The sequence below is a fragment of the Elgaria multicarinata genome, chromosome 15 (genome assembly GCF_023053635.1).
Source record: "Elgaria multicarinata webbii isolate HBS135686 ecotype San Diego chromosome 15, rElgMul1.1.pri, whole genome shotgun sequence".
NCBI classification, from domain to species: Eukaryota; Metazoa; Chordata; class Lepidosauria; order Squamata; family Anguidae; genus Elgaria; species Elgaria multicarinata.
Window position 1 is genome coordinate 14,088,977 of NC_086185.1, and position 23,402 is coordinate 14,112,378.

At 48.0% G+C, this 23,402-nt stretch overlaps 1 protein-coding gene across 1 annotated transcript; it reads left to right on the forward strand.

Moving 5' to 3' along the window:
- Positions 1 to 8,062: 8,062 nt before the first annotated feature.
- LOC134409258 (transmembrane protein 47-like) lies at positions 8,063 to 19,899 on the forward strand. The gene is made up of 3 exons (XM_063141899.1): positions 8,063 to 8,261; positions 17,965 to 18,105; positions 19,406 to 19,899. Exons 1-3 carry the CDS (start codon positions 8,063 to 8,065, stop codon positions 19,585 to 19,587), a joined length of 522 nt encoding a protein of 173 aa, XP_062997969.1. The 3' UTR covers positions 19,588 to 19,899.
- The last annotated feature ends 3,503 nt before the right edge of the window (positions 19,900 to 23,402 follow it).

Here is a 23,402-nt window from a genome sequence, read left to right on the forward strand (position 1 = left end):
CTTGGCTGCAGTACTTCTTGACTGCCCTTCCCTCCTGGTGCCATCTCCTCCTTCCCCCCCCCCCCCCCCGCCCCGGGTGCCACTGCCTTAACTCCCTCGGCGATGGGAGCATATATGGAAAAGCAAAGAAGGATACAAACAATGCCCAAGGTTTAATGTTTCTGGCCAGCTCTTTCTAGCAATGCTGTGTTTATATCCCTTTGAAAAAAAAAATCTCTACTGCATGAGATCATGGTAGAAGGCTTTTCCTTCTAAGGCATTCTGTAACTGCCTGTCCTGTGGGACCCAGCCGAGCTAATCTTGGTTTTTAAAAAGAGAGCTTTCTAACTCTCAGTGTCAGAGGGAGAAAAATAAATAAGGGGAACTGCATAGAGCATGAGTGCTTGTTCCTCGTGTTCTGTTGCAGACACTTAAAGGCTGTGTACCAATGGTAGCTCCCCAACCACTGCTGGGAGATCATTGCTGTGGTATACATAATGGGGGCGAGGTGATCGTCCCCCCCCCCTCTATTTTTCTCATCTTCAGTTAAACCAGTTTTGCAAATTCACATGGCACGCCGAGGTGCACCATGCAAAAGCCAGTACTACAATTGATGTGTTCATTTTGATACCTACCGAATAGTGCTCATGACTAAGGGTGCCTCTTGCCTGCCATGGAGGAAGGGAATATTCCCATGATGGGGACCAGCTGCGTCCCCTCCACTTAACACAATTGGTCTGGGAAATCTGTGTGCACTGACCATGCCCAACAGAGTTGGGGTGTTATGTCTGCCTTGTCACTGTGGGGAGAAAGCTGAGCAAGGGGAGGAAGAAGCGGAGGTGGTGATGGTGATGAACGTAACCCTTTTCCCCTTTAGGGATTTACTCTGTTTCCTGGTTCCATTTTTTCTCTCTCCTTTCGGAGTCTGGCAAGGAATGCATGATACGTCACAACCGCCCCTTCTTTGCCACTGGAAGTCTGCTTAACTCTGTTAGAAATTTCACCAGCTGTCGCCCGTGCATTGTCAAGTCTTATCTTTGCATCCATAAGGGTTAGAAACTTGGTTTTTAAAACGAAATTTCAATAGCGATAGCTTCTATGAAGTTCCATGCTTTCTTTATATTACTCATGCAGTCACAGGCTTTAGGCAAACACTGATGTTGTTCTTTCCTATCTATTTTCCCCCCCAGCTCTTACCTTTTGACTGAAGTTTGGGGGTGGAGTGGCCGGCTATGGATAAGGGAAAGGGACCATACAACTGTTCTGCAGTAACATCCTGTGGTCGGTACTCGACCTACTTGCGATGCGGGTGCTGAGTTCGGTACCCAACCTGCTAGGGCTGGTGCTGAACACTACAATTTTGAAGTCCTTCAGGATCAGCTGAAGTGACCACATTGACCTTCCTCTATGGCCACCTGCTTCTTGAAGATAAGAGCCAGGGGTTTAGAAAGCTGATGTGCATAGCATCTCAGAAGGGCTGCTGTGGCTGCAGTTTCTCGCAGCGGCAACTCCTGACAAAGCTCGTGCTGCCTGTTAATCCCTCTTGTGAACGCTTCGGAACTTTTGAAGTCCATCCAGGACCAGCTGGGGGCTCCTGCTTCTCACCCCCCCTTCCTCCTTTTCCTTCTCTAGACTCGTTTGCGACTTAAAACCAAACAAATTTGTATCTGACGCAGCAATTGATCTTCCTGAAGGTTATGATTGTGTGACGGTCTCCTCACCCTCAGACTCGATGCAGTCCTTTGACACTGCAGCTGCTGAGAAAACCGTTTGGGGATACATGATAGGAGAAATGGAAGTGGCGAAGAGGCAGTTCATGATCTTCGCGGATCAGGAACTTGGGAACTATTACGCGAGGGCGGTAGATAAAAGAGGGAGCGTGGCTCTGTTAAAAAGCTATGCAAAGGCTGAAAATAAGCTGCTTAACCGTGTGAAGGCAGCTGAGCAGTTTAGGATGTTCAGCTCCATTCTAGGTTGTGGTCTGAGCCCCTCAAATTTAGCTAACTGCAGAATCAACCTCGATTTGAGGCCATGGGCCACGAATGAAAAAAAAAAAAAAGGCATGGGACACCAAATTACGCAGTCACGGTGGGCTGCGAGCCACACAGTACAATGGAAGGAAAACAAACCCAGTCAGGACGGAAGAGGTTCTTCCTCACCCCAATGCATCCAATTGTAGCACGGACATGAGCCCAACTAAGAATGACCAATCAATCACAGAAGGTGTGGCCAAGGCTTTGTACACTCCATTTTAACGAATTACGTGAAAAACGGATGGTTGTGCCCTGTACTGAATCAGACCCTTGGTCCATCACGACTGGCTATATAGACATGGGCAACTTGTGGCCTTTCACATGTTTTGGCCTATAACTCAACAGCCATCACTCTTGGCTATGCTGGCTAGGGCTGCTGGCAGTTGTGGCCTCCAGATGTTTTGGCTACAAGTTGCTCTGATCTACACTGGCATCAGTTTCCCAACAAATTTAGACTCTTAACACCAAGCTCTCAAGCTGGGGAGGGGTGGTGTGGAATTCTTCAGCCTTATTACAAGAGAACATCTTTTGAAGTGGAGACCTTTGCAATACAGGGCATGTGATCTATCATTGGGCAATGGCCTCTCTTGCTTTCTGCCAAGCATTGGGTTGGCGCTCACACCACATGATAAGCCATATTCAGAAATTGAGTGTGGGTTGTCGTTGAACTGTGAGTTGTGTCGTCTGAACCCAGCAGTGCTAACAAACTGGGTTGTTAAACACCCGATGAAGAGAACCCATGGTTTGCTGTTGGGTTTTGAACTGTGGGTGGTTCATGATTAACCAACCATGGTTGATTCATGATTAACCAACCATGGTTGATTTAATGACAACAACCCAGCATTCAACAGCAACCCATAGTTTGAACTAGGAGGCTGGATTGTTGCAAAGTGAAGGGCTGCCCTCTGGTGCCATCTTTTTTGGGGGGTTCAGAAAAGTTTTTGTGGTTTGGAACTTAGCCCACACCTCTGCCTTGTTCTTTGGGTTCTTGGGCAAGTCTCACTAGTTTTGTAACCATGGCAGACATTTTATGGATGGGCAAGGTGTCCACGTTTTGTGAGAACGTCCATGACATGCTCAGAATTACAAATTGACCCAAAAAGGTTGGAGATACCCGAGCTAAGGGGTGCTTCTGACTCATGTGGTCGTAGGCTTTGCTACAGAGTTGAAGGATGTGGATTGCCCTGTGGTGAGAAAAGGCTAGTTGCCTGTTTCTCAACCCAGGTGCAAATACTATGAGATGGCCATCTGCTCCCCTGTAATTAGGGTAATATGAGGCCTAGAGGAGATTCTTTCCACTGGAAAGAGGATCATATGATCCTGGTGCTAATGAGCTTGGAAAAGATGGCTGCAATTGGAACTGCCAGGACAATCCTACCCCTGCTGACCTTCATCACTTGTTCTGTGCCTCTTCCAGATTTGACCTGTGAGCTTTTGTTGACAAATATAGGCATAAAATCAGTGGCAGCCCAAGACCTTTTGCTGCCAGAGGTAAAGGACAAGATGGCGCCCCCTCCCATTCAATGTACAAAAGCCAAATGGACTGGCGGATGGATCTATCTTCAACACTGACGATGGGACAGAATCCTTCACTGCCCCTGAAGGCTGCAGACTAACCTAGGGGGCACAGAGTTGGCCACATGGTCAGCAGGTCTCTCCCTCCAACACCTTGCTGACACCTCCCAGTATCTGGTGCCTGAGTTCACAATACACTGACTAATGATAGGGCCGGCTCCACATAAAATGTAGATCCCGGCATACAGTAGTGGCATGCAGATTGATGCAAACCAATTCCTAGATAAGAACATCACGTAAGAGCCTAAGAAGAGCCCTGCTGACAGACTGAGGGTCCATCTAGTTCACACAGTGGCCAACCAGCCATCAACCAGGGACCAACAAAGCAGGACATGGTGCAACAGCACCCTCCCACCCATGTTCCTCAGCAACTGGTGCACCCAGGCTTACTGCCTCAAATACTGGAGATAGCACGCAACCATCAGGGCTAGTAGCCATTGATCGCCTTCTCCTCCAGTAATGTATCCAACCCCCTTTTAAAGACATCCAAATTGGTGGCCATCGCTACATCTTGTGGTTTTGTTTAATAATTGTACTTCAAGTTAACACTTCTCCCTTTATGTGTTTGTGTATAATTATTATTCAATTGCTAACTTCTAACAGCTCTTTCTCTGTATTCTGATATTTTAAAATGTAATCAGTAAAAAGATGAAAGTTCTGTGCATTTCCCACACTTTGTTATTGATTTTATTGCTAGTGCACCACAGAAGGAATAAAGAGTGAAAGGAAATATGCATCAACTCAATTTCCTATTCTGTTGCATTGCATTAGCCATTAACTCTCCCAAACTCCCTTTCCTGAGTAGTGGAAATCCTTCTCGTTTGTTCCTTTTGGTTCCTGACGATTTCACTGCTCTTACTGCCTGCAATTAAGCCTTAGGAGAGGAGTTTCAACCTTTTGAAATAGGGGGAAACTGCAGAAAAGCCAGGAATCCCCCAAGTGATCGGTGTTCGGGATAATGGAGCTCTCTGGAGGATTCCAAAGAGCTGGATTTGACTCCGGATCCTGAGTTGCTGCACTCAAGACCAAGAGTCAAATATTCTTTGCTGTACTGGAAAAAGGAACAGGACACATCAGACTTTGGCAACCTGGAAACCTCCCCCCTCCCTCCCCAAGACATGCCAGACTACAATTCCCATCACCCCTGGCCATGATGGTTGGGGATGATGGGGGTTGCAGTCCAATACATCATGATTCCACTATGACCAGCATGTCATTCCGCTAGGTTAGCTATAGGAAGAATGTGTTTCCCACGCAAGCGGGTGGCATAAGCTGGCACAGAGTCAGAGCAGAGGGGAACTTGCATTGCATTCCTTCCCTCTGCCTTCCTGGGTAACGTTACAGCAGGTTTGTTGAGTTCATGGCTCCCTGGCAGCTGGCCGGGCTATTTATAAGCTCTCGAGGAGGCTGAAAGGGGTGGGTGGGGGCCATTTGTCCTGTAGCCCAAAACACAGGACAAAGGAGTACATCCCCCACAATGCAAAGCTAGGCTCCTGCCTGCTGTTTCAGAACATGTATAATGGGAGGGAGTGGAGAGGCGGGGGTGGGGGAGAATGGGAACCACAGTTCAAGTGAGACTGCTGCTTTTTTAAAACTCCCCCACCCCTTAAAAAAAAGGGTGGGGGAGAAAATTATGTATTTCTTCCTTCAGCTCCAAAATGATGCTACTTACTGCAGGCTTTTCCCAACCTGATGCTTTCCAGATGTTTTGGACCTCGACTCCCAGCCATCCTGGAAATTGGCAAGGCAGGCTGGGGCTGATGGGAGCTGGTGTCCCATCTGAAGATCACCAGGCTGGGGAATGCTAATTACTGGACAAATTACGTTCGAAAATGCCGGAAGCGGGTGTTTCAAATGATATGGCTTTTTGAGCTGCAATCCAATGTACGTTTCCCGAGGTGGTCATAGCAGGCTGATCCAACGGGTCAAGCTGAAGAATGGGAAATCCAACAGGTCATGCTGGCTGGGGAACGCTGGGCGTCGTTGGACTTCTTTTCTGTCTAAACATGCATAAGATTGGACCCTTAGTCGTTTTAGACTGGTCTGAATGGTCTTATGGTGGGTGGGTGGTACCTTTACACGACAATGTGTATCACTGCACTTGCTTCAAAGTGTGGCAAGCCAGCCCTGCTGCATTTAGGGGCCCTCCTGTAGGGTGACCATCTGAAAAGGAGGACAGGGCTCCTGTATCTTTAACAGTTGCATAGAAAAGGGAATTTCAGCAGGTGTCATTTGTATATATGGGGAACCTGGTGAAATTCCCTCTTCATCACAACAGTTAAAGCTGTAGGTGCCCTGCCCTCTTTTAAATCTGGTCACTGTTGTGATGAAGAGGGAATTTCACCACGTTCTCTACATATTCAAATGATACCTGCTGAAATTCCCTTTTCTATGCAACTGTTAAAGATACAGGAGCCCTGTCCTCCTTTTCAGATGGTCACCCTACCTCCTGCTTATTTGGCTGAGGGGGGCCCTAGGAATCTCTCCCCAAATCCTGCTGTGATGGCACTGTTGCCACTTACGTATTCTGAGGAAAAAGAATCACTGATCCAAGGTTGCTTAGCTGAATCTGTGCTCTTTCGCATGAAATTCATGTGTTCTGGAGGATAAGGCTATCTGTAGCCACTAGTCCTGATGGCTACATATTACCTGCAACATCAGGGAGAAGATGGTTCCGTATTCCAGTTGCTGGGGAACATGGGTGGGAGGGTGCTCTTGCATTCACGCCCTGCTTGTGGGCTTCCAATAGGCATCTGGTTGGCCGCTGTGGGAACTGAATGCTGGACTAGGCAAGTCTTATCCAGCAGGGCTCTTCTGTGCGACGGTCCACATCCTATAGATGCGATAGGATTGGACAGCAAGGGTAGATGTTATCCTATGCAGCAAGAATAGAAGTTACAGCCAGGATAGATGTTATCCTATCCGGTCCAATCCTATAGATCCCACAGTCCAATACTATAGATGTTTATTTGGGGATTGTTGTTGTTTATTCGTTCAGTCGCTTCCGACTCTTCATGACTTCATGGACCAGCCCACGCCAGAGCTTTCTGTCAGCCGTTGCTACCCTTAGCTCCCCCAAGGTCAAGTCTGTCACCTCCAGAATATCATCCATCCATCTTGCCCTTGGTCGGCCCCTCTTCCTTTTGCCTTCCACTTTCCCTAGCATCAGCCTCTTCTCCAGGGTATCCTGTCTTCTCATTATGTGGCCAAAGTACTTCAGTTTTGCCTTTAATACCATTCCCTCAAGTGAGCAGTCTGGCTTTATTTCCTGGAGTATGGACTGGTTTGATCTTCTTGCAGTCCAAGGCACTCTCAGAATTTTCCTCCAACACCACAGTTCAAAAGCATCTATCTTCCTTCGCTCAGCTTTCCTTATGGTCCGGCTCTCGCAACCATAGGTTACTACGGGGAATACCATGGCTTTAACTATGCGGACCTTTGTTGTCAGTGTGGTGTCTCTGCTCTTAACCATTTTATCAAGATTCCAGCAAATTTAACGAGACAGTCCCAGGTAAGTATGCATAGGATTGCAGCCTGACTGAGACCATCTATGTGCCTTTACCCATGTGCAACAGATACGAGGCCTGGGAGTACCTTTCATCTACAAAGGTTGCCTTCTCAGTGGGTTGCTGCTCTTCCCTCCCCCCCCCCACACACACTTCCACCCCTCTACCTAGCAGAACACGTGTGACAGGCAGAAATTCAACGGACGTAGCAGTTCCTTGCAGAGAAAAAGGGGGACCCGTTGCATTTCAGCCTGCCACGCAGTTGTTTTAAGTAGAGTGACCCTATGAAAAGGAGGACAGGGATGCTGTATCTTTAACAGTTGTAGAGAAAAGGGATTTTCAGCAGGTGTCCTTTGTATGCATACAGCATCTAGTGAAATTCCTCTTCATTGCAATAGTTAAAGCTGCAGGTGCCCTCCTCTCTTTTGTATCTGGTCAAGAGGACAGGACTCCTGCAGCTTTAACTGTTACGATGAAGACAAAATTTCACCAGGTGCTGCATGCATTCAAATGACACTTGCTGAAATTCCCTTTTCTAGACATCTTTAAAGATACAGGAGCCCTGTCCTCCTTTTCATATGGTCACCTTATTTTAAGAGCGGGCGACGAGGCAGGCGCTGCTCCTAGCTAACTTCCCGTCTGGGAAAACGGAGGCTGCCTCTAGGATCCGGCGGCCGCCCTGCGGGGCAGTGTCCGGGGGGGCGGGCAGATCGGAGGGGGCGGGCTCTGGGGCCAGGAGGGACACGTGCGCTGGCGGCGATTGCTGCGGCTTTGCAAACTGCAGGCGGGACGCGCCGCTGCCGCTGCCAGACGTTCCTGCGTTACTCCAGACGTTCCTGCGAGCGCCAGCGCCGCTGCAGCCGGTCCTGCGTTCGCCAGCCGGCGCTGCCCCGACGGCGTCGCTCCTCCTGCCCCGTGTGAATCGGGGCAGACAGACGCCGGTGTCGTGCAAAGGCAGCAGCCGTGAGGATGGCGGCGGACGAGGGCGGCTTGCTGCTCCGCCCGTTCAAGCTGGTCGCGCTGCTCTGCGCCTTCATCTCGCTCGCCCTGGACGTGGCGGCCCTACTCAGCCCCGCCTGGGTCACGTCGGAACGCTACTCGCTTTCCCTCTGGGAGAGTTGTAGGCAAGCCCAGGACGTCTGGGAGTGCCTCTCCACGCTCCAGACTGGTAAGGGGACGGAGGGAAGGAAGGAAGGAAGGAAGGAAGGAAGGAAGGAAGGAAGGATAGAAATCGGGCTGCGTGTGCTCATCGACGTGTAGGGGTGGAAACGACAAAGAGTCCTGTGACATCTGAAAGACTACCACAGCCGTCACCAACCTGGTTTGCTTCTGAAGTTTGTCGCCCCCACAACAGGGTACCCTGTAGATCAGGGCAGGCAATTCGTGGCCCGCCAGCTGTGTGTGTTTGGACAACAACTCCCGCCATCCCTAGCCTGCTCAGCCAATGATGAGGAATGATGGGTGTTGCAGGACAAAGCATTTGGAGGTCCGCAGGCGGCCCACCCCTGCTCGACGTGTTTTGTACTACGACTCCCAACACCCCTGACTGTCAGCGCGTTCTGGCTGGGGATGATATGAGTTGTAGGCCAAAACATCTGGAGGGCTGCAAGTTATTCACGTCTGCTCTAGATGTTATTTGACTACGCACTTTCCATCATCCCTAAGCATCGATCGAGCTGGCTGGCGCTGATGAGAGTTAGTTGTCGCAGGAATCCGGAGGGACCGAGGGCCGGGAAAGCTAGGCCTTTCCTTCTGGCGTGAGCTTTTGTGGACTAGAGTCCGCTTCATTGGTATGTTACGGACTGTTGGTCGCTATGGGTGGGAAAACAGCTGGGGAAAGCCCTGCTGTCATCATGACCTGCTTTTGATGGCTTCCTGGGACTGCTGTAGGACATGAGGCATCGGACTTTTGACCTGACCCAGCAGAGCCCTCTTTAGGTTCTACTGTTCTTCCCAGAGACGTCTGGCTGGCCACCATAGAACATAAGCAGAGTTCTGCTAGATCAGGGGTCAGCATTCTGTTCACACAGAGGCCAACCAACTGCATGTAGGAAACCCACAAGCGGGACATGAGTGCAACAGCACCCTCCCACCCATGTTCCCCAGCAATTGGTGTACATATGCATACTGCCTGTGATACTGGAGACTGCATATAGCCAACTGTTACCCAGAGGACCTTCTCTTCTGCTGCTCCCAGACTGTGGAACGGCCTGCCGGAGGAGACTCGTCAACTTAACAGTCTAGTAGCATTCAAGAAAGCTATAAAGACTGTTCTCTTCCGGCAGGCCTATCTAGTGGAATTTTAAGAAGTTTTTAAAATGTTTTTAGGATGTTTTCTAGGAAGTTTTTAACCATGTATATTATGTTTTAAATGAGTATTATGTATTTTATCGTTTATTGTTGTCCCCTGCCTCGATCAAAATGGAGAGGCGGGCAAGAATATTATTATTATTATTATTATTATTATTATTATTATTATTATTATCAGGACTACTAACCATGGATAGCCTTCTCCATTGATAGCTGTCTAGGAAACAGGGTTGTGGACCAAATGGACCTTTGGTCTGATCCATTTATAATGTTAAGGCACAGCAGGGAACCTGATGTCATTGGACTACCATCCCCATCAATCAACCCTGATCATTGGCCACAGCAGCTGGGACTGATGGGAGATGGAGACCAATGACAGCTAGAGCAACCTGGGGCTCTCCAGATGTTGTCGACTACAATTCCCATGATTCCTGACCATTGGCCATGCTGGCTGGGGCTGCTTGGAGTTGTGGTCCAAAACATCTGGAGGGGTGCCTACCTCTGATCTAGACGGCCACAGATTCCCTGCTTCTGTGCTAAAGTTTTGGGAGTCTTGCCGGAAGTGGGAGGGGAAAGAGAAGGCAGGCAGCCCTATGTCTTTAAACAGGGGAGCGGGTGGTTTTGCTTTTAAAAAAGCAAAGTCAGGGTAGTTTTAGCTTGCCTTGGGTCTGGTTTCTTATCAGTAAAAAGGGAAGCTCTATGCCTTCTCTTCTTTATTTCCCTGCTTTATGTTGCGGAATTACACCCTGGCATTGAAAATGGCTTTGGGGGCTAAGCTGAGATGTTTCAGAGGTGGGCTGTGATGAATGTTATTTGGCATTGGTGACTCTGCCTATGGTACTCTGCTTGGGGAGTTTCCTCCTTCTCACGTTCCAGGGCGTCGGAATCAATTGTATAGGTTCAGGGACTGACCCCAGCCTCCAATGAAGTCGTAGCTGTTGGAGTTTGAGTCCGATAGCACCACTTGCCTCTGCAGAAGTGTCTGGGTTACAGAAAAGCTGTGACGGGTGGGAAGTGAAGTCAGTTTGGTTTGTAGAGATTGTAAACGAAGTCTCCCTTGCAGCATTTTCCAGGGCTTATGCCTGCTGGCAGCGTTTACTTCTCTGGAGGAGGGTGTTTGGAAATCTAAGGCGGGCGCGCCTCTCCTCTCGTAAATAGCATTTGCTTCTGCATTAAAAAATCCTTTCCTGGAAACTGGGGAGAGGTGAAAGGCAGGGAGAGCGTAGCTGAGCTGGATCTGTTGCATTTTATTCCACTTTTCTTCTAAGGCAGGGACGAAGTATATCTAGCAGTGTCAGCCATGGCTCCGCTGTCAGTGGGGCGGTGAAACCACACCAGGTTTCAGTCAGAACTCTAAAGGAGCCATCCAAGGTGTTTCTGGCTGAAACCAGGAACAGATTCACCACCCCACTGACATCAGAGCCACCAGCCTCTACTGACCTCTTGTCCCCCAGGCCTAATCCGGCTCATGGGGGTTTCACATCCAGCCTGCTGAGCTTTCTTGGGTTGGGTTCCTCCCAAATTCCCCAAGAGGAATTTGAACCTGGGTCTTTTCAATTCTAGTCCACACCCTGCTCCCATCAGGAGCTGGAGCTGCCAGCTAATGAATCTGCAGACATGTCCAAAACCATCTTCAAGTATAGCCCCATGTATAGTATGTTGCAGTAGTCTAGCCTCGAGGTTAGGAAGGCATGAACGGTGGTTGCTAGGTGTGGATTTCCTTGAAAAAGTTGCTCCTTGGGAGCCTGGCTGCTGCTGCCGTGTGAACTTCAAGAGCAGTGAGAGATCCACGGATTCCCCAAGCCTGAATGTGAAGCTATGACACCCTGAAGGCACACCCTTGGATTATCCCAAGGCATCCTGCTGTCACGGTCTCCGCCTACTGTGCCCCCTGCCACTTGTATCCTGCTGTTATCTCCAGTCTGGGATCAGAGATAACAGTGGGGAACGAGGCTTCGAAGCCAGGCTCTGCCCCCTGGAGGAATCCAAAGAGACTCCATAGATGGGATGGGGAACCTCCACATGCCAGAAGTTCTCCTTCCCTAGCATAGAAATTCTTCTATGCAAGCTTCTCAGGGGGAAACAAGCCCATCCTTGTCTGCTGCAAATAAAGGTCTGGGAACCAAGTTCAGCTTCCTCGCTTCCCTGGAGTCAAAAACATGAACCTCTTGAGCCAGAGGACAAAACTTGGCAACTTCTTTCCTTCGGAACAAATTCTGTTTTCTTGGACGGAGGGCAGGCCTGGAGGTACAATCCAGTCAGGATTACAGGCCCCCGGGCAAGGCAGCTGGGCAGCTTGCTGCAAAGAAATCTCTTTTTCTTTTGCCTTTTTGTTAGCAGCAGTTGAAGCGTGCAAATTTTATTTTTTTTAAAGGGAGAAGGGGGGGATAAGTGTGTCCGTTTGTCTCCTCTGTGGAGCACTGATTAGTCTTAGCATGAGGAGCAACAGATGTGTGGAATTTGCTACAGTGAACCTGTGATTTATGTCTAGCTCCTCAGCTGACCACCTGCTTGCTTCCAGAGTTTTCTGATGCCTGCTGCTCACACACACAGCTTGAGGCTTGGAAGACGCCCCTTTTTTCCTTAAAAAAGAAGCAGCAGCTTTATTTAGATAGGGCTACCGGTCCCAATGACTCTATGCTACCTCCAGTATCAGAGGCAGTGTGCCTGTGCCGGGGAACATGGGTGGGAGGGCGCTGATGCACTCATATCCTCCTCGTGGGTTTCTCACAGGCAGCTGCTTGGACACTGTGTGAACAGAATACTGGATGGGCCCTTGGTCTGATCGTACATGGCTCTTCTGATTTTCTTACATGAAAAACGAAGTCACATACCTAGCATTTCCAGGCATCCCTAATGAGGAAACCGGACCGTTTCCTCTGGCATCCAAGGTGCGGCTGCCTCTCCTTTTGGGACAAAGGTATCCCTGTTCTATAAAACCCTTGTAAAAAAACCCATGAGAAGCGTTCTGTTTACCTAACAGCTCGCAACGCTGACCTTTCCTGAAGATCTTGGCTCAGCCTGGGTGTGACATGCCTCATTCTCTCCCAGACATGCCAGGAGCAGGAGGGCCAGCTCCGATGACTCAGTTGCTCCCTGTGTTGTTGTTAATAACGTCCTGTGCTAACGGTTTCCTGGGAACGTCCCCTTGACTAGAAACCCAGATGGGAGCATGCTACCTACGCCCGATTTCAGCCGAGAGGCAATTTGGCAAAGCTGGGGTAGAGGTTGTGGGGTGGGGATGGGGGGAGTTCATGTAAGCGTGAAGCAGCGGTCAGCTGTCTTTGCCCAAGTCCTGGATTTTAGGAGAGCGGAGAAGTCAGACTTGTCTCTAAAAGTCCGCTCCGGCTGTCAGCAGGCCGAGGGAACTAGCCAGTGGAAGCTGGTGGCTCCGATGTCAGTGGGTCAGTCCCCCATGGGTTTCAGTCGGAACTGTAAAGAAGCTTTCCAACCTTGGAAAATTTTGACTGGTTCTGACTGATCATAGAATCATAGAATAGCAGAGTTGGAAGGGGCCTACAAGGCCATCGAGTCCAACCTCCTGCTCAATGCAGGAATCCACCCTAAAGCATCCCTGACAGATGGTTGTCCAGCTGCCTCTTGAAGGCCTCCAGTGTGGGAGAGGCCACAACCTCTCCAGGCAACTGATTCCATTGTCGTACTGCTCTAACAGTCAGGAAGTTTTTCCTGATGTCCAGCTGGAATCTGGCTTCCTTTAACTTGAGCCCGTTATTCCGTGTCCTGCACTCTGGGGGGATCGAGAAGAGATCCTGGCCCTCCTCTTTGTGACAACCTTTCAAGTATTTGAAGAGTGCTCTCATGTCTCCCCTCAATCTTCTCTTCTCCAGGCTAAACATGCCCAGTTCTTTCAGTCTCTCTTCATAGGGCTTTGTTTCCAGACCCCTGATCATCCTGGTTGCCCTCCTCTGAACACGCTCCAGCTTGTCTGCTTCCTTCTTGAATTGTGGAGCCCAGAACTGGATGCAATACTCTAGATGAGGCCTAACCAGGGCCGAATAGAGAGGAACCAGTACCTCACGTGATTTGGAAGCTATGTTTCTATTAATGCAGCCCAAAATAGCATTTGCCTTTCTTGCAGCCATATCACACTGTTGGCTCATAATCAAAAATGCAAAATTATGCAATTTAAATATATCTGCATATTTCTGCTTTTTGAGAGAGGGGGGGCAGGTCTCATACAGATCACAGAATGTAACTTCTGTGCCCGGAGCGGATTCACTACTCCACTAAGATCGGAGTCACCAGCCTCCACTGCAACTAGCAGTTGTTTTAAAAGTTGCAGGGTTGTACTAGGCAGGGACATTGTAGAAACAGGCCGGTTCCTCCCTAAAACGGACACCCCCCCCCCACCGTCTCTCATCTTGCAGATGTCCCCAAAGCCTCCGCTTGCTGCCCTGTCTGACTGGGACACAATAAATTGCTGATGGATAGGAGTTGGGAGCGAGTCTTTTGTTGTCGCGAAAAACAGACGGAGAGTGAAAAGTGGCCCAGCGGTTCCAGATGCTTCACTTTGTTTATTTGCGCCTCGCTTGAGCCGATGCTGGTCTAGAGTAATTCCCGGCCCGGGGACACTCTCTTTCAGTGTGTCAGCTTGGAAAACTGCTCCATGAACACTCTCCCTTGTCTTGACACTGACTCTGAGGGTTTGCTGGAAAACTCTGGAGGGAAATTGCTTTAGTGCGAGCCGAAATGTCGCCCTTGGTGCAGCTGATCTATGCTGAGGTCTGGGTATGTTCTGTTTTGCACCATGAAGTTACATTCTGTGATCTGTATGAGACCTGGCCCCCCTCTCAAAAAACAGAAATATGCAGATATATTTAAATTGCATAATTTTGCATTTTTTTAATCACAGGGAGGGCCAAACAGCTATGCAGGGCGTTGAAATCCTGTTCTCTGAATCTTAATTACCCTCTATGTTCTGAGATTCATCAAGCGTCGTTCCACGTTCTCGAGGTTATTTGCCTATCCATAAGGACTAGAAGTTTGTGTGTGTGTGTGTGTGTGTGTGTGTGTGTGTGTGTGTTTTAAAAATTAACTTTTAATATTTTAAAATAATCTGGGATTCTCTAAGAATTTGTCTAGCCCCCTTTCAAAGCCATCCAAATTGGGGGCCGTACTTCATCTTGTGGTAGCGAATTCCATGGTTTAACTCTGCGCTGTGTGAAGAAGTCCTTCCTTTTATCTGCCCTGAATCTCCCACCAATCAGCTTCATGGGGATGACCCCGGGTTCTAGTATTTTGAGAGAGGAAGAAAACTGTCTCCTTGTCCACATTCTCCACACCATGCCTAATTTTGTACAACTCTATCATGTCTCCCCTTCCTCGCCTTTTTTCCAAGCTAAACAATCCCAGCTGTTGTAACCTTCCCTCATAGGGGAGATGCTCCAGCCCCTTAATCATTTTAGTTGCCCTTTTGTGCCCTTTTTCCAGCTTTCCAAGAACTTTCTGTTTTCCTTGTTCCCTGTTGCTTTATCACACTGGGCTCTTCCCATTTGGCTGCATCACCAGCACCTGAAAAAACAATCATCAGTATACTGCATTGGCCGAACAACAACAGGGCATCCAGTTTGGAGCACTTTCCACAAGCAGGTCTTAAGGAGGGAAGCCATATACGAAGGAAAACAGGGTGGGGTGGGGTGAATCAGAAGCATGGTAGGGAAGAAATAGGAATTATATATGGACTTTACTCAATTATCCTCATCTTTACGTTCATCACAGCCTTTGTCGGTGTCTTTACATTAAGGGGAAATCACATTGCTTACCCTGGGTGTTTGTGCTCCCTGCTTTTTGACGCTATTGTTATGGGCTGCATTACACAGACAGAGAGGGATGACCACCTAGTTTGAGTTGATTCCTTCCCTTCTGTTCACTTCCATTGAGACAGCACCTTCTAGTGGTGGAAGATCCCACTTTTCCCCAGCTATCACCACTTTAAAAGTGGTTCTTTTCATGGCGGAATTTGTGATAGAACTGCCATGCTTGACTCTGCGATTCCCCGACCGGGAAAGGGGGGTCTGGCTTGGCCAGCCCAGACACACACCCCTTCACTGCCACTTTTTAACCCTTTGGGAGTCTAGGTTCTCAAGGAACGACATCACACAGGAGATAGGGACCAAACACTTTTATTCTTCACACAAACACACTTCCGTAAGGGTCCACACATTAAGGTAAACACGTAAGAGGTTTGGGGGGAAAACACTGACAAAGGAATGACACACTTCGGACAGCAGGGACTAATACATCCCCCTCCCCCTTTGCACACTCAAACCAATTGGATTCGCACTCACTCCCCACTAACCACCCACCAGCCGTAACTCTGGCAAGGTCCCTTGCCCACTTGTACCCAAATCTATTCTAAAACAAAACACTTAACACTGCAACTCAACCTCTGTTGCTCACTTCGACTTGGCTCCATGCCACTCAAACTGACTCTTTCCCTCAGTGGCCACGTGGGGCTTCCGCCATCTAGCCGGCCCGGCCTGGATGCTCTTGCTCACCACGCACACACCGGACTCCTGACACCCACAGGAAAGAGACTGGACCCTTGGGTGCCCAAGCTTTTATCTCTTTCTGGGACCCCCTTGATCACCAGACCCACCCTGACCAATGGAACCCCCTTAGCAACCCACACCTCAACTGAAGGGAGGGGGGAATGCTCCCAGACATTGCATAGCTGCAACTTGTTACTCTCCCCCGGTACCAGCCCGGGGAGGCGTTATCAGATGCCAGGCGCTTCTCACGAAAGCGTGGCCTTGGCATTTAACTTGCTACTCCCTTCTGGACACAAAGAAACCCATCTCCTTCTCTCTGGGATAAAGCCAAGATGTTTTCTTAAAGGGACCATGGGCCCAGCCCATGACAGGATTTTTAAAGGATGCCACAGGAGATGTCCTAGTCATTCATGATGTCATGTAAATGACCCACAAACTTCTGTGAGTGGCCGAACATGAGCGTGCAATAAATCACTCATGTAAAGAAGCTCTGTGTCTAACTCTGAGCTGACAGCTGGATAATTCCCTTTTTTCAAATATGCTACAAAGGCCTGGTCTAAAATCACTCCCACTCTTGGTACTACAAGAAATTGCCATAGTGTCTACTTCGTTGTCTGTATATTTCAGACAAGATGTCATGGCTGAGCTAGCATAAATGGGAATGGGCCATTTTGCATGCCCGTGCATGGCAGAACCAGAGGCTGCACAGCTTGTTGGTTGTTGAGAAATGCACAATCCAATCCTATCCATGTCTGCTCAAACATCAGCCCCATTGAGTTCAATGGAACTGACTCCCAGGTAAGTAGTTACAAAACTGCAGCCTGAGTTGAGAAATGGAATTGGTAGATTGATTCCCAAGCACAGATTGCCACAGCTCTGCAGAAACGACAGAGTCTAAAATGATTTCTATAAGGCTGCAATCCTATACACACTTAGCTGGGAGGAAGTCTCTTTGAACTCAAAAGCCCTGATTTTGGAGTAGATACTCATAGGATTGCACTGAAAATTGGCTGATGTTGTTTTGCTGCAGCTGACTGAACACAACTACCCCTCTGACGCCTCTGTAGCCTTCTTTGAAAACCATAATGCTACTGTACATCCCTGAAAACCATAATGTTACATTCTGAAAACCATAATGATACATCTCTGAAAAGCAGATTCCCAGTTTCACTTACTGTGAACTTCATTGCTGCCAAATGTCAAACTTTCCAGGACATGGACTTTTAGACTTCTTGTCTAAGATGCCTTAACATTGAAATTGTGGGCCTGTTCAAACAACACACTAAAAACCATGGTTAGGCTGCTATTCCTTTTGCAGCAAATGGTTAGTGAGCGTGTTTAAACCGTGGTTATGTAGCCACTATGGTTAGGAATAGTTCACACAACACATTAAGTCAAGGTTCACATGACACGTTCAGCCATAACGTTTAGCTCAAAACTCTTAACCATCATGGTTTGGCGTGTTGTCTGAACAGGGCCAATGTAAAACTAAGTTTGGAGACAACTATAACATGTGGCATGCTAGTGCATGCAGCCCATTCACTCCTGCTTGGCTAAACTAACCAGAAAACAACAGTTTATCATGACAGCCAGATGTAGGATCCTGGTTTGTTGCACCCTCTACAAGCCAGGGATTGTTCAACCAGGGTTTGTTCTTGGCTTACAAATTTATTTATTTATTTATTTACAAAATTTGTACACCGCTCTATATCTGAAACAGATTCCAAAGCAGTGAACAGATTCTGGAGTGCTTTGCAAGGAAGCAACAAACCAGGATCATGGGTTCAGATGTTATGGTGAGATGTCATTTTCTGGTTAGCTTAACCATTCATAGTAGCAGGAAGACCTGAGCCGGAACAAACACGCTGCATGCACCAGCAAGCTATTTACAGCAAGCCTGAACTGGCCAGAATCTTGGCTTACTGTTGTGTTTGAACGCCACCATAGAGTGCATTTCTCCAGATGTTTTGGTAGCAGATAAATATCCCCTTTTCTATTGACAAGTGTGTTGAAGTTCCTTCTCGAAACTCTTTTCTTTTCTTTTTCCAGACTGGCAAGTAGCTACTCTGGTTTTAATCCTGACTGCAGCCACCGTCACCCTGTTGTCATTCCTTATGTCACTAATTTCCTTCTGCCTGGGTACCTACAAACGCTATTACCGAGTGGTTGCTGTCCTCCTTTTCACAGCAGGTACGTATCCTCTCTTACCCTTTCCCCTTCTTGTGTAAACAGACACGTGGGACCCTGGCCCACAAACACACAGTTGCATAAAACCTTTCATGTGCTAATCTAGATACACGCATGCAGATTTTGGAATGAATAACACGCTTGTTTCACAGAAGGCCACCCTGCTTCTGGGACACACAAATCAGTTCAGTGAATTTCCCACCCGGATGACCGTATCCTGCTCCAAAATCAGTTCCAATCAATTTCTCTTCACATTGATGGAATAACGTCATTACTTGCTCCCTTAAATTCAGTTCCTTTCAAAGGGAAAATAAATGCCCCCCCCCCCGCCTGCCAACATAGGTGCTGAGCATGTGGAGCAGATCAGCTAAGTTGAGCTGCCCGCTGACTTTTGCTTCAAGGTTTAAGGGTGCAATCCTTTGTATATTTAGGGCCAAAATCAATTTCAGAAAAGCCTTTGGGGGCTACTTTCCAGTGGTGGGCAAGGCTGAAGGCTAACAGAATGGGGCCAAAACTCCAGCGTATTGTAACTTAAACCTCTTACTGCCAGTAACTCAGAGCCTTTCTACAGAAGGCTTTCATTGTGCACTCGTGATTGTTCAATCACTGCAGTTTGCCGGACCTTTATATAACGTCATCATCCTCCAGGGCCTCTCCTGTGCTTTGCGACCATTATCACATCTTTTTTTCTTAATGGGAAAAGTGTGGTATATCCTGAACCATGCCATTAAACTTTTGCGCAATTCCACTACGCTACCTCGCCATCTAGTGGCTAAATAATGAAACATATAGAAAGGCAGAGAAAGAAAATCCCTGGAAAAAAGCACAGGTAAAGGAGCCAATCATAATCCTGCAAAGAATCTGGAAACGAAAGCCCTGGTAAAGATGTGGGATAAAAGCCTCATGTAGAAATGCCCTTCGATGAGGCATTCCAGCCTTTAGAAGTGGGAGAAACTACACATAAGATGGGAAACCACCGAAAAAAACCACCAGTGGTTGTGATGGGGGGCAGGAAGGTGATGTAGCATGGAGAAGGGGGGTCTCTGGGGAAACTTGGAGGGCCAGATTTAGTACCTGGGTTTGAAGTTCCACACCCCTGCTCCAGAGGAGCTTGACTAGATAATTTTTTTGTGATGGGAGGGTTAACATGGAATCCAGAAGGTGTTTCACTGGTGGGCCTAGAGTTGAGTTCTCCCTTCCTGTTTTGTTTTCCTAGAGTGGCAAATAAGACCCCGTGTAATGAGAGTCTCTTATTGGTTCTCTTTGGGTTTAACTGACCTGTTCATTTGTTTCATTGGTCTAGTGGTTCTGCAAGTCTGCGCCTTGATTCTCTACCCCATCAAATTCATCGACAGTAGCTTACTGAAGAGCTACCACGAGTTCAACTGGGGCTACGGGTTGGGTTGGGGCTCCTCTATCTTCATGCTGGGGGCAGCCATCCTTTACTGCCTGCGCACAGACGTGTACGACGATGCGTACTACTGAGGCAATGCAGAGGTAGCTGGACTGGATGATCCGACGGATGGGACCAGATGGTAGAAGGAGAGCGATGAAGTGGAGAAGCGGCGAATTTCCCCGGGGATTCTTGACACCCTTGGTCCTTCCGGATGCACCCTTCCACCATGGCAAGACACGCTGGCCAAGCCCTTGAAAATGAAGGACATGAAAGATCTTGGGTTGGACGCTCTTCAAAGAATTAGAGGAACTAGAGCTATGAATGAGCTGTACTCTCACCAGAATACTTTGCTTGTGATCTTTCTCACCTTTCTCTTATTCCCCCCCCCCTTGTTATTTTCTATGCAGGAAAGGTCGTCTTTATTTAATTATAATTTTTAAAAAGAGGAGGTTGATTTGCCTTGCTTTTGAGGTGTCCGACCCACAGCCCTTGACACAAAGGGAGGGAGAACTGAAAAGGACTTGCAAGCGCGTCGGTGGCAAATCCCCATGAAGCCAGAAGCGCACTGAGGTCTTGGGCGCCACCCTTGTACAGAACGTGTGCGGGTTTGTGCAGCTGTGCAGAGATGAATAAACTGACGTTTGGAAATGGGGTTGCCGCCTTGTATGGTTTTTGTGCGCGCGGCGTATATCTGAAAGCTTTGAACAGCTCAGCAGTCAGGAGGGGAGGCGGCTCATGGAGGGGTCGGAGTTGAAAAGTTTAGGGCTGGTGATGGTTCTGGGTTCGGGTGGGGAATGAATTGAAAATCAAGGAGGCTCGTGGCCTTTCTAAAACAGCCAAACGTCCCTGGCTTGGCTGAGGCTGCAACGGGGTGGTGAAACTGCTTTTGCCTCTTTTGTGAACGCCCCAGAGGCAAACGGTGCCTCATGCCAATCACAGAGCTTAGCCTGTCAAAACAACGAGAGCAGCCTGAATGCAGTTGCTCAGAGGCTTTCCCAAATGGCTGCCGAGGGAGAGACCAGCGATCCTTTCACACCGGGTCTTTTTTCGGTGTGCTTTCGTTGAGGCCCACCGAAGATTTGATACGACAGCGTCCCCTCTGCGTTCGACCCACCATAACCCGACATAGATCTTTTTAAACTCGCCAGCCAGGTACCTGTTTACGTCCTGGTCATAACAACTGCTGGCTACCTGATTTACACAGCGGGGCCTCGTTGCCGTCACACTGTGAAGCTCCTCATCTAGCAATCGAATCGGTGTTTTGATCCTGCAGCATCTCCCTCCCCCAAATGTACTCACTTGTGCGGTGGAATTCTTGACTTTGCAGGCATATTGCTCAGTTTAGAACAGCGGTGGGGAATCCGGGCTGTCCAACTGTTGTTAGATTTCAACTCCCCACCAGCCCTGGCCATGATGTCTGGGGCTGATAGGAGTTTGAGTCCAACAACAGCTGGAGGGGCCACAGGGGCTCCATCCCTTGTATGGAAAAATATAACACCTTGTGCATCGGCACTTAAGACTGTGGTTTAGGCTGTGTGGAATGCAAATTTTGAAGTGGAGGTTGGACCTCCATGTCCCATTTCGTGTTGTGGCCGTGATTGTGAGTTTTTGCTGATTGCTTCTGAGGAATGCTTAATTTATTGAACAAAGTGTGTGTGTGTGTGTGTGTGTGTGTGTGTGTGTGTGTTTGGGTGAATGTGGTGTGATACAGTGTAGGTAGCAGGATACACAAAGTGGTGCCATCCAGATGTTTGGCTTCTCTCCAAGCTGATACCCCTCCAGGTCTTTTGGACTACAGCTCCCATTAGCCCCTGCCAGTATGGCCACTGGTAAGGGATGGGGGGGTGTTGTGATCCAAAATATCTTGAGGTTACCAGTTTGCCAATTCCAGGTACAGCAATAAAGGGCCTTTTCCAACCTGATGACCTCCAAATGTTTTGAGTACAGCTCCTATCATCCCCAGCCAGCATGGGCAGTAGCCAGGAATACTGGGAGTTGTAGTCCAAAACATTGGAGGCCACCAAGCTGGAGAAATCTGGGTTAAAGTGTCAGATTAGAAGTAGGGAGGCGTGAGTTCAAATCCTCTGTAGGCCTAACCTACCTCACAGGGTTGTCGTGAGAATAACATCTGGCCTGGAGGGAGAATTCTGCCAGCAGAACTATCCTGGAAGGAAGGACAGCAATATCACCAATGATTTCTCCCGTTTTATAGCTGTGTGTTCATATCAGCTTAAAATACAGTGTGTGTGTGGTGGGTGGGTGTGTTCCCGAACACGCTTGGCAAATCTCTCTAACAAATGCAATGCTGTCAGGTTTTATTTCCCTCTTAAGAAAAACAAAAGTTTCAGTCAGGCCAACATACGTACAAAAGCAATACAATGTTGGTTTTTATTTTTGTTTTGGGAGAAATAAAACTTCAAAGCACTGCATCATCTATTAAAAACTGTAGACTATCTGGTGTGTGTGTGTGTGTGTGTCTAAATGGTTTAAAATAAGATGGACGATCAAAAGCTTTAAGCCAAATTCTCAGGAATTGCCACATTGTGTGTGTTTTTCTTTGTTCAAGCTTGATGATTTGGCAGATCTCAAATCATTTAGTATGTAAATCAGGGATTTGCTTTACTTTTAGGAATGCAAGCTGGGCAAAGAACCAGGTACTACAAGTACTTTAAACCCTCTGTTTTTACGCGAGATCACTGCTTTGTTATTGTGTCTATAGAGAGGCATAATAATAAAGTGACTAAACAATTTAAAACAACAACAGCCCTTCTCTGCAGGCTTACAGTCTAACATATGTACTGCAAAACATGTTAAAGTAATAGGGAGGCAACAGAAATACAAGCAACTTTGAGTACTAATTTTTCATAAAATGCATTGGTGTACTATAGTGGTTAAGAGAGGAATCCTATGGGCCCCTACACAGCGTCAGATTCCTGGATTCGAGGTCAGAGTCAGTACTCTGACCTTGGACTCAGGAATCTGAGCTTCCAGCCACCTCCACTTCACAGCTGGTGTGGAGAGGACTGCACGGGCTGCCTCTCTGAGGTGCATTTGCATAATTGCACAAATTCGGCCATTATTCATGCAAATTGGGTTGTTATTTACACAAATTGCTCAGACATTCACGCTTATTGCAAAACTTCCCCCTCAAAAATGCACAAAACGATTCCTAGAGTTCAGGAACAGACTTCAGTTTGGCTTGCAGACACAAAGGGAGTCATACACGCTGTGGATCTCCATCAAGCCGAAAAAGAATCCTGTTTCCCAGTGATGGACATCCCTAATTGAGAGTAGTGGCTGTTAATGAAAAATGTCGACTTCCCAAGTTCTAGATCAGCCTTTATCAGCCTGTTTCCTCTCCAGATGTTCTGGGCTTCAACTCCCATCATACCCAGGCTGCATGGCCAAGGGACAGGAATGATGGGAGTTGTAGCCCAAAACATCTGGAGGGCAGCAAGTTGGGGAGGGTGATTTTAGATGGCCCCTCCCCTGCAAAGATAAATAACTAAATCATCCAAATATTTATCCTTATGTAGCAAAAACATCACACACAAGAAGTATCAACAGACTCACAATTTGCAAAAAGTACAAAAATATTTTGGGAGGATGGAGAAGCTATAGTGCAAGTTGGAAGGAGCCAAAAACAGCCCAATGAAGACTGAGCATGCTCAGTGCCCAGAGAACACTGGCGGATTGTTGATGGAGAGGGGAAACAGCAAACCAGCAGGAGGAGGAGAAATGAAATGGAGTTATCCTGGAAGAGGGTATGGCTGGCTGGAACCCTGAAGTGAAGCACTCCATGCTGCAACATTCTGTTGCAGGCCCCACTTGTTTCCACTAATGGCAAAGTTGAGGCATTACTATAAAATCTCGAATCTATCTATCTACTTGCTAAACTAGCTTT

Excerpts from the sequence above, each read along its gene's own strand:
- LOC134409258 (XM_063141899.1), top strand. The coding sequence starts at position 8,063 with ATGGCGGCGGACGAGGGCGGCTTGCTGCTCCGCCCGTTCAAGCTGGTC. Across the intron at positions 8,262-17,964 it reads CCTCTCCACGCTCCAGACTG|ACTGGCAAGTAGCTACTCTG; the intron begins GTAAGGGGACGG and ends TTCTTTTTCCAG. Across the intron at positions 18,106-19,405 it reads TGTCCTCCTTTTCACAGCAG|TGGTTCTGCAAGTCTGCGCC; the intron begins GTACGTATCCTC and ends TCATTGGTCTAG.